This window comes from Emiliania huxleyi, assembly GCF_000372725.1.
Source record: "Emiliania huxleyi CCMP1516 unplaced genomic scaffold EMIHUscaffold_96, whole genome shotgun sequence".
Lineage (NCBI taxonomy): Eukaryota > Haptophyta > Isochrysidales > Noelaerhabdaceae > Emiliania > Emiliania huxleyi.
In genome coordinates, this window is record NW_005194878.1 from 283,583 (window position 1) to 292,127 (window position 8,545).

Genomic DNA, 8,545 nt, shown 5'->3' on the forward strand with positions numbered 1-8,545 from the left:
GCTGGAGTGCTTGCGCGGTCTAAGATCAGCGGGAGCCTCTTACATCGGCTAAGTCGGCCGTGGCACGGCCTGGGGCCAGGAGGCTCCCACCGTGATCAACGATACGGCGCAGCCCCCAAATTTTCTTCGCCTGCGGAGGGCGATGGATCCTCTTCATGCTTAGCAATCGCCGCCTCAGCATCCTCCTCTTCCGATTTTCGTTGCTGCTCCTTCATTCTTGAGCGACGTCTAGCCAAACAGTTCTCACATGACACGAAGCTCCTCAAGCTTAATCAAACGCGTGACGGTGAAGCCTGTGTGTGCTGGTCCTCTTTGAACGATCCGCGCGTGAGGTAGCATAGGGCCTTGTTGGCAGCAGCCAGCTTGTTGCGCTGCTTCGTTGCGATGAGCTGATTGGGATCGCAGAAGTGCATGCCAAGCACCGCCACGATCTTGAAGCAGAACACATCGCAACCGCATCGTCCGCACTGCCATCGGCATGCCGCGCCCGCCGCTTCGCCGCAGCCGCCTTAAGGCACGCATAGCGGCAGCACATGGTGGGGGGGGTACTTGAGCAGGCGTTGCGCGCCGCAAGTAGCGCACTGGCCCTGGGAGAAGGCGATATGGCGTCGTGCGCGGCATACGCGGCATACGTTGGTGGGACGCGTCCAGGTATTTTCGGGTAAACCTGGAGGCTTTTCAGGTATACCCGGGTTTTGCCCGGAGTTGGCCTTATGTCGTCTAAGTTCATGGCCCCCGACCATACAGCGTCTAAGTCCGAGCCCGGCTCCGTGTGGGGGCTAAGTTGAGCGCTCGCTCGCTGCAGAGGCTAAGTGTAGAGCGACCCTCTAGCCCTACTACCCAACCATTGCCGGCGGCCGTCATCAGGTGCATCACTATATGCGGTCGCGCGGTATGCCGCATCAATCTCTCCGCCGTGCTCGGCCAGCTCGTTCGCGAGCCAGTCCGAGGCGACGGTCGTCGCCACTGGGTCTCCCCAAAATTGAGCAGAAATATCAGTCCACAGTCGCTTATCTGCACCCCGTGCAAATTCGACCATTTTTGAACAATTTCTGCCACGGTACCAAAACGGACCTTAATACGTACTGTAGGTAGGAGCAGAGAGGAGCGGCAAGTGGCAGGAGAGGCCGCGCACATTAGAGGTGCTAAGAGACCAGAGAGAAGTGCGGGAGAGGTACTGTTTGGGGGGCGAGCCTCTTTTCCCCACGCCTGAGCGACGTGGTCGCGCGGTCGCCCCTCCTCTCCCACTGAAGGCTAGGAGGGCTAGTCGAGAACTACGCGCTGCTGCCATACGACGTCGTCAGCGCGGTCTGCAGGCTGCCCGTGTCCTGCGAAGCCTGAAGGTCGTCGCCCGCGTAGCACTTCCCGTTCACCATGTCGACGAGGATGGGATACGTGCCCGGCTTCTGGTCGGACATTTCCCAGATCGCCTTTCGAACCTCCTTCTTCTCAAGTTCTGTCGGGCAAAGCAGACGCACACGCGCCAGTTACGAGCGCGGCGAGGGCTTGCGTTAGGCGCGGGCCAGCGCACCCATGCCGTCGATCTTCACGAACGGGACACTGTAGCTCTCCAGCTGCGTCTCGAGCTTTCTCTGCGCCACGATGACGAGCTGCGAGCTGGACTGGCTGCTGTGGAGGTACAGCAGCTGTGGCGGTGAGGCGGAGCGCGGGGTGAGGAGCCGGCGGCGCAGGCAACCGCTCGCGCGGGCGGGGCGACCAGTGATGGCGAGCGCGCGCGCCTTGCCGGCGTAATCGTCGTGCTCGAGGACGCCCATACGACCGAAGGAGGTGGGCCGAACGGGGGCGAGCGGGTTGTCGAGACGCCGGGGCCAGGGCAAGTGTCAAGAACAAGAAAACACCGCCACGTGGGGTGCTGGGGGCGGTGCGGTGTGTGCAATCGTGTGTTACGGCGCGACGCGAGATGAGAGCTGCCCCCGCGCGTGTCCTCTCGCCTCGCCCCACAACCACCACTGCAGCGCTCCGACCGTGCCTACTGCGGCCCCCGCGACCCCCAAAACAAGCCCGCGCCGTGCTCATCCCATTTTATGCTGCTGACGCGCGCCCGCCGCCGCCGCCTGCGCCCTCGCAGATCCAAAACAACCTCTCGGACGCGCTCGAACTATCGAACTATCGACTATAGTCGGAGCGGCCGCGCGCGATGGTCATCGCGCGACCAACTGTCCCGCCTCCGCCCGCGGGCTACGTCAAGCAGAAGCGGGAGGAGTGTCGCCTGGAGGCGGCGCCCAAGCAGGCGGAGATGACGCGCCAGGAAGAGTACTCGTACTACCCGCCCGATAGCTGCCCTTCTCTGTGTCGCCCGTGCGATGCGGCGTGCTGCTGCTGCATGAACTGCCTCTTCGAAGCGCCGGTCGGCATTGCCTGCGCCGCTGGCTGCAGCCCGGGTGGACTTTTCTGCTGCACGCCGGTGTCGCTGATTTGCGACGCCGTAATCAAGTGCGCGTGCTGTTGCGGCGATCCAAACGATCGGCTCTGGGACTTCTTCACCCGAGTGATGCCGCCCTCCCTCGTCCACCACGGCCCTGCACGTTACTTGCCTTACTTTACCATGTACACCGGCGTGCTCGCCGCTGGCCGTTGCTGGTACCCGCTGACTGCGAACCCCAGCTGGCCCGCTGTCACGCCGTGGGTCTACACGTATAACAAGCTGGCGCCGTGCTAGGTCGTGATGACGACGTCGCGGTCGAGCAGCGTCGCTCCGATGTGCCTCGTCTTTGGCCGTAGGCGACGGAGGAGTGGTTCGACTGGACTCGCGGCGCGCGCATGCCAGAGCGGGCAGCGGATGGCGGGCGGCTCCCACCGCCCGAGAAGGTCAAGGCGCTGTTTGATCGAGGCGACCCCGAGAGTGAGAACGCCGCGCCGTGGGCGCGGCGCTTGGAGGAGGCTGGCGTGACGGGCCCCGGCGTCCCGCCCACGGGAGACTCTCCGCCGCTGTGGCCGGCCGGGCCGGCCCCGCAGAACCCGCGCACGAATGTGCTCGCCATGTGGGCGGTCAATTTCTTCATCGCCTCTTGGTTCCAGTCCGGCGTGCTGACCGACGGCGAGCACTACACCCGCAACTTCTCGGGCGACTTCGACATGGGGTACGTGTACGGGCAAACCAAGGAGCAGCAGGCCTTTCTGATGAACAAGGAGGACGGCACCGTCCGCGTCAACTCCTCGGGCAGGCCGCTGCGATACATGGACGCCGACAATGGCCCCTTCTCCCCGGAGTCTCGCGAGACGCTCAAGGCATGCCTCACCCCTCACACACGCCACACCCTCGCCCGTGTTCGCTCGTCCACCTCCTCGCCCCTCTCATACCCCTCTCACGCCCCTCTCACGCCCGCCGTTGAAGTTCGGCAAGCTCGAAGCCAACGTCTGGGCCTCGGGCAGCAACCACACGAACGTGCACGTGGGGATGTACTTCATGCTCGCTTGCGCCCAGTCGGTACACAACGTGCTGGCGGTCGAGATTCGCAAGATGCACCCCGAGTTTGACGGGCCGCGGATCTTCGAGAGCACGAAGCAGCTCGTCACCTTCCTCTTCTTTCAGGTGGTCCGTCGCGAGTACGTCGGCTTCCTCAACGGCGGCACTGTGGGCGAGGTCAACGCTCAGGTCGCGGCCCTCAACGTTCCGCTCAACCGCTACTCGCCGATGGTCGCCGGCCTGAACGTGGCCAAGCATCTGAAAGGCGACTTGTTCACGGGCGCCTCGGCGGGTCTCGAGTACGAAACGTCGTACATGTGGCACGCCATGCCGCCAGAGGAGCTTGGCCCGCTCGGGTCGTATTCCGAGAAGTGGATCGCCAAGCCCGGCAACTGGACCGACGCCGCGACGGGCCCGACGCTGCGTGAGCTTTTGCACGCGGCGCAAGTCGCGCCATCCTCGCTCCAGACCCTCGGCAACACCCCCTCCTACCTCCTCAACTTTGAGATGAAGGTTGTCGAGCGCAGCCGCGGGCAGCGCGTGGGGTCGTTCAACCAGGTGCGCGCAGCAATCCACCTCCCTCCCATCACCAGCTTCGACCAGTTTGCCGCACCGTGGGACGCCAAGCTCGCCGCCGTCTACGAGCACCCGGACGACATCGACCTCTACGTGGGCTACAATGCTCCGGTGAAGGGCGAGTACGACCCGGAGCGCTCGTTCATGACGCAGAGCATGAAGCGTATCGTGTCGACGCTTGTCTTCACCATCGCCATGCAGGAGCAGGACTGCCTCCGGATGGTGCCGAGGGACGTCTGGGCGCGCTTCAAGGACATGGACCTGTACTCCATCTGCGCGACTGCGATTGCAGCCGACCCCGCAAGCATCGCGCAGCCGGGGCCAAACCAGCCGCTTCCGCCCGCCTCGTACTCGGACCAGGGCGTGACCATGTTTTACCCCGTGCATGCTTGAGAAGGATTCGATTGCGTCAACAGCAGCTTGCTCTGCTGAGACGTCTTCCGGGCTGGGTCCGTTGGTTTGCCACGCACCCACCCCTTAGTTTGCGCGCCCAAGTGCGCGCCCTGGCCGCTGTCCACCTCGCGGTCGTCCCACTCTCGTCGTTCTCTCTCCTATCGCTTCATCCTCAGCCAGGAGGAGGGCCCTGGGGGGGTGCTACTCGCGCTCGTTTCGGTCTCGCTTCATGAATAAGGTAAGGTAAGGTAAACTTCTCCACACACACGAGGTGGTGGGGCAAGGGGGGGCAGCCCTCGCGTCTCCACGTCTAACGACAGGAGCCCCACGGCATTCAAAAAGTAATATGTCATCATGATTCATGTGCTAGCTGTACGTCTCTCTCTCTCTCTAGGATAGGTACGTACTTTTAGCTTACTGGGAGAAAAGGGAGAGGGGATTGTGTTCTCTAGCTGTATAATCGGAAGACACAAGACGGGCGGGGGGGGGGGGGGGAGGGGTCAGATGATAGCCTCCGCCTGCAGTGCAGCACGCAGATCTGCGGGCAGGTCGTCCAGCCCGCCTCCCGACAAAGCGCCGGCGGCGTGGAGGCCGCACTTCAGCACCTGCATGCGCGCCGAGCGCGCCTCCGCCTCGAGATCTGGCTTTTCAATCTGGAAATCGGCACCAAAGCGGATTGGTGGCATCTGAGGCGTGAACTGCATTCCCGGCGGTGTGATCTTCTCGAGGTACGACTTGGCCGACGGCACATCAGCAGGTTGCTTGTAGTCGACACGCATGTTGGCAGGCTTGACCCTGACCGCCTTACGCTCCATTTGCACAGCCCAGCGAGCCTTCTGGTAGGAATAGTCGAGAACCACGCCGTTCGCGCCGTTGAGGTCCGAACGACTCTCAAGCCCCACAATTCGCACATGCGCGCCCGGGCGAATCACTCCGGTCTCCTCGCGGTCGCGACAGTGCGGCGGCGTGGCCGTGCCGTACGCGAACATCTGCTGCATCGCGTCGGTCATTCCCGCGAATTCTCTCCCGCGTCGCGCCCTTTGTACAGGGTAGTCTAACCTCCAAAATGATTTCTCCCGTGGCCCCGGCGGGCCCCGCCGGAGGTCCGGCGCGGCGCTCCAAATCCGCACTTCGCGAGCTTCGTGGCTCGGGTTACACCAATCCTCGCTACCCAACGCGGCCAAAGGATATCCACCTCGAGAACCTCGAGAGAAGGCTGTGAACAAACTGTCGCCCGCGCGCACCGCGCTGCTTCTTCTCCAGGTCTCGCCGGTCTCTCGTCGCGCCCAAAGCCTACACTCTCGAACGAGGGCCTCGGTGCTCTGCCATGGCCGCCGCCTCCTCCGACCCGCTCTTCCTCCCCGACCTGCCCCGCGTGAAGCAGCAGACGGAGCTCAACAACCTGCGCGCGCTCTTCCTGCAGCTGATGCGGCAGGGCGACGCGCAGCCAGACAGCTTCCCCGGCTCGCAGCCCGTCTCGTTCGAGCGGCGGCACATGAACGCGGACCAGCAGGTCTCGCTGCAGCGGATGGGCTTCTACGCCTCCGAGAAGACGGACGGCATGCGGTACATGCTCCTCGTCCTCGGCGAGCGGGGCGCCTACGCCGTCGACCGCCGGTTCGAGTTCATCAAGCTGCCGGCGATGCACTTCCCCGCGCGCGGCGGCGGCGCCCCGCTCGACGAGACGCTGCTCGACGGCGAGCTAGTGCTCGACGCCGTCCGGCGCGGCACCGAGGAGGGCACCATCGAGACGCGGCGCTCCCTCCGCTACCTGGCGTATGACGCGTGCGCTGTCAGCGGGACGTGGCTGATGGACAAGCCGCTGCCGCTGCGGCTGCTCGCGCTGCAGCGGGAGGTGCTCGGACCGCGCTACGAGGCGGGCGCCACCGGGCGCGACCTGTCTTCCGAGCCGTTTGCCGTCGACCAGAAGGACTTCTTCTCGATACGCCACCTGCAGCACATCTTCCAGCAGGCGCGAGATGAGCCGAGACGAGCCGAGCTGAGCCGAGACGAGCCGAGATGAGCCCAGCTTTAGAGTGATACGCCACCTGCAGCACATCTTCAAGCCAATGTGGACAATAGACATCGGGCAGTGAGGACAATAGACATCGGGCAGTGCGGACAATAGACATCGGGTGGAAGAATGCACGCACAGCACACAGCGGCGACAGGCTAGCACACCCCACGCTGGGCCACACACGGCAGCACTCTTCCAGCAGGTGAAGCCGGGGGGCAGCGGCGGGGAGCATCTCTACGCGTACCAGGACGAGCTGCGCAAGGTCGAGCACGGCAACGACGGCGTCATCTTCACACCGATCCTGGAGCCGTATGTCTGCGGCACCCGCCCGTCCCTCCTCAGGGACTGCGCCCACACTGGATTCGATACCCTGGAGGTATGGTACGCGTAGGCACCTGCCCCTCCCTCCTCAAGTGGAAGCCGGCCACCATGAACTCGGATCGCCTCTCCGCATCAAAACGAAAAGACGGCGGACCGGCATGTGTTTCCGTGAGTAGGCCAACATGAACTCGATTGACTTCCAGCTCCGCACCGAGTGGAGGACCGAGTCGGAGACGGGGCGCAAGACGCCCCGCTTCTCCATCCGGTATGCGGAGCGCGGCTCGCTCAGCGCGCGGCGCTACGACTGGCTCACCCTGGACGGCGACCAGCACAAGCGGTTTGTCGCCGACTCGAAGGCGGACAGGCGCGTGATCGAGTGCGTGTGGGACCCGGAGCACGAGACGATCACGTACCCCGAGGGCGACACGTGGGACTTCCCGGCCGCGCGCAAGGGCGGCTGGAAGTACGAGCGGATGCGCGAGGACAAGGAGCTCCCAAACGACATCCGCACCGTCCGCGCGGTCGAGCAGTCGGCGCAGGACGGCGTCGAGATGGAGGAGCTGCTCCGCGCGATGGGGTGAGTGCCGGACGGGGGGGGGGAGAGTTGTGCGCGTAGAAAAAAAACGTAAATGCCACACGTACTGGCGGTAGTCTACTGCGGAGAGCGGTACTGGGGGGGATCAAGTAGTATGACTGGGTTACGCGCCCTCGGCCGGCTGCCGGCTGCGTGCTGGGAGGCGCCAGAGAGATAGACTCCGTATGACCCCGCTTTGCGCGCGGCGTGCGGGAGCGAGAGAGAAGACGGTCGGCAACGTGGGGCCACGTTTGCAGCTCTCGTGGCTCACAATAATTGCGCCTCAACAGGACGACGCACGGCTGGGCCATTAGCCCGGCCGAACGCTGGGTGCCGGTCGTGGCGTTTGGCGTCCGCACGCAGCCAGTGCGGCTCCTCGTGCAGCCACCGCCGCCCCTCGTCCCCAAGCAAGCAAAGCCCTCTGTGACGGCGCGCCCGCGCGATCGGAAGCCGCATCCTTCACAGTCGCGTAGTGCGCAACTCTATGGTCGACGCAGCAATAGACGTTCCCGTCGAAGAAATAGGCGGCCTGCGAAATGGCTGTGCCGCACTTGCTGCAGTGCATGGCGCGGCGAGGTGGGAGAGGCGGCTGTGGCAGAGCTCGGTGCTCGTCGGCAAAGCTGACACGTGGTGTTAAAGATCGACGAATCCCAATACCCCTAGGGCAAAACCCTCGCTCACACAAAAACACAGTTCTTCTTTTCCGCGCCCCCCCCGCAAGGCGCGCGATACACACACACAACCACGGACCTGACCCAAGACGCACAAGCTCAGACAGTCGAGAAAGGGATCGACACAACGACAGCTCACACCAGTGCGTGTGTGTTTCTTTCTTGTGTGTGTGTGTGTATCAAGAATACTCACTCACTCACTCACTCACTCACCTCGCTCACACCCTCACACTCAAACAAAACAAACGACGTGTGAGTGTTAGAGTTGTTTGGTATTGGTAACCTCTCTTTAAGGTATTGCTAAAAATCTCTCACACTCACACGCGCGGAGTTGGCGAGCTCACACCCTCACACTCAAACAAAACAAACGACGTGTGAGTGTTAGAGTTGTTTGGTATTGTTGCTAAAAATCTCTCACACTCACACGCGCGGAGTTGGCGAAGAGGCGATTGCTCGACTCAATGTGAATCGATTCATTTAGGTCGGATGCGGTGTCGCCGCGCTCAGTTCAATCAAGAACGCACGAGCGAGGTGTCGGCCTCGGAAAAGACGTCGACAAACAGCTG

General features: G+C 63.3%; 3 protein-coding genes across 3 annotated transcripts; 2 read left to right on the forward strand and 1 right to left on the reverse strand.

Moving 5' to 3' along the window:
• Positions 1-1,033: 1,033 nt before the first annotated feature.
• On the reverse strand, positions 1,034-1,812 carry EMIHUDRAFT_453932 (hypothetical protein). The gene is made up of 3 exons (XM_005756615.1): positions 1,740-1,812; positions 1,532-1,646; positions 1,034-1,456 (listed from the first exon to the last, which is right to left on the reverse strand). Exons 1-3 carry the CDS (start codon positions 1,773-1,775, stop codon positions 1,275-1,277), a joined length of 333 nt encoding a protein of 110 aa, XP_005756672.1. The 5' UTR covers positions 1,776-1,812; the 3' UTR covers positions 1,034-1,274.
• A 969-nt stretch (positions 1,813-2,781) lies between these two features.
• EMIHUDRAFT_107851 (hypothetical protein) lies at positions 2,782-4,396 on the forward strand (the record flags this gene model as incomplete). The annotated part of the gene is made up of 2 exons (XM_005756616.1): positions 2,782-3,288; positions 3,356-4,396. The coding sequence occupies 2 exons, from the start codon at positions 2,782-2,784 to the stop codon at positions 4,394-4,396; spliced, it is 1,548 nt and encodes a 515-aa protein (XP_005756673.1).
• Positions 4,397-5,723: 1,327 nt separating this feature from the next.
• Positions 5,724-7,315, forward strand: EMIHUDRAFT_107852 (hypothetical protein; the record flags this gene model as incomplete). Its single annotated transcript, XM_005756617.1, has 3 exons — positions 5,724-6,251; positions 6,616-6,789; positions 6,911-7,315. The coding sequence occupies 3 exons, from the start codon at positions 5,724-5,726 to the stop codon at positions 7,313-7,315; spliced, it is 1,107 nt and encodes a 368-aa protein (XP_005756674.1).
• Positions 7,316-8,545: the final 1,230 nt, after the last annotated feature.

Bases quoted from the DNA above. Each gene is read 5' to 3' on its own strand.
- EMIHUDRAFT_453932 (XM_005756615.1), bottom strand. From the start codon at position 1,775: ATGGGCGTCCTCGAGCACGACGATTACGCCGGCAAG. The intron at 1,647-1,739 runs GCGCGCGCGCTC...TCACCGCCACAG, and splicing joins ACGACGATTACGCCGGCAAG to CTGCTGTACCTCCACAGCAG. The intron at 1,457-1,531 runs GTGCGCTGGCCC...TTTGCCCGACAG, and splicing joins CGTGAAGATCGACGGCATGG to AACTTGAGAAGAAGGAGGTT.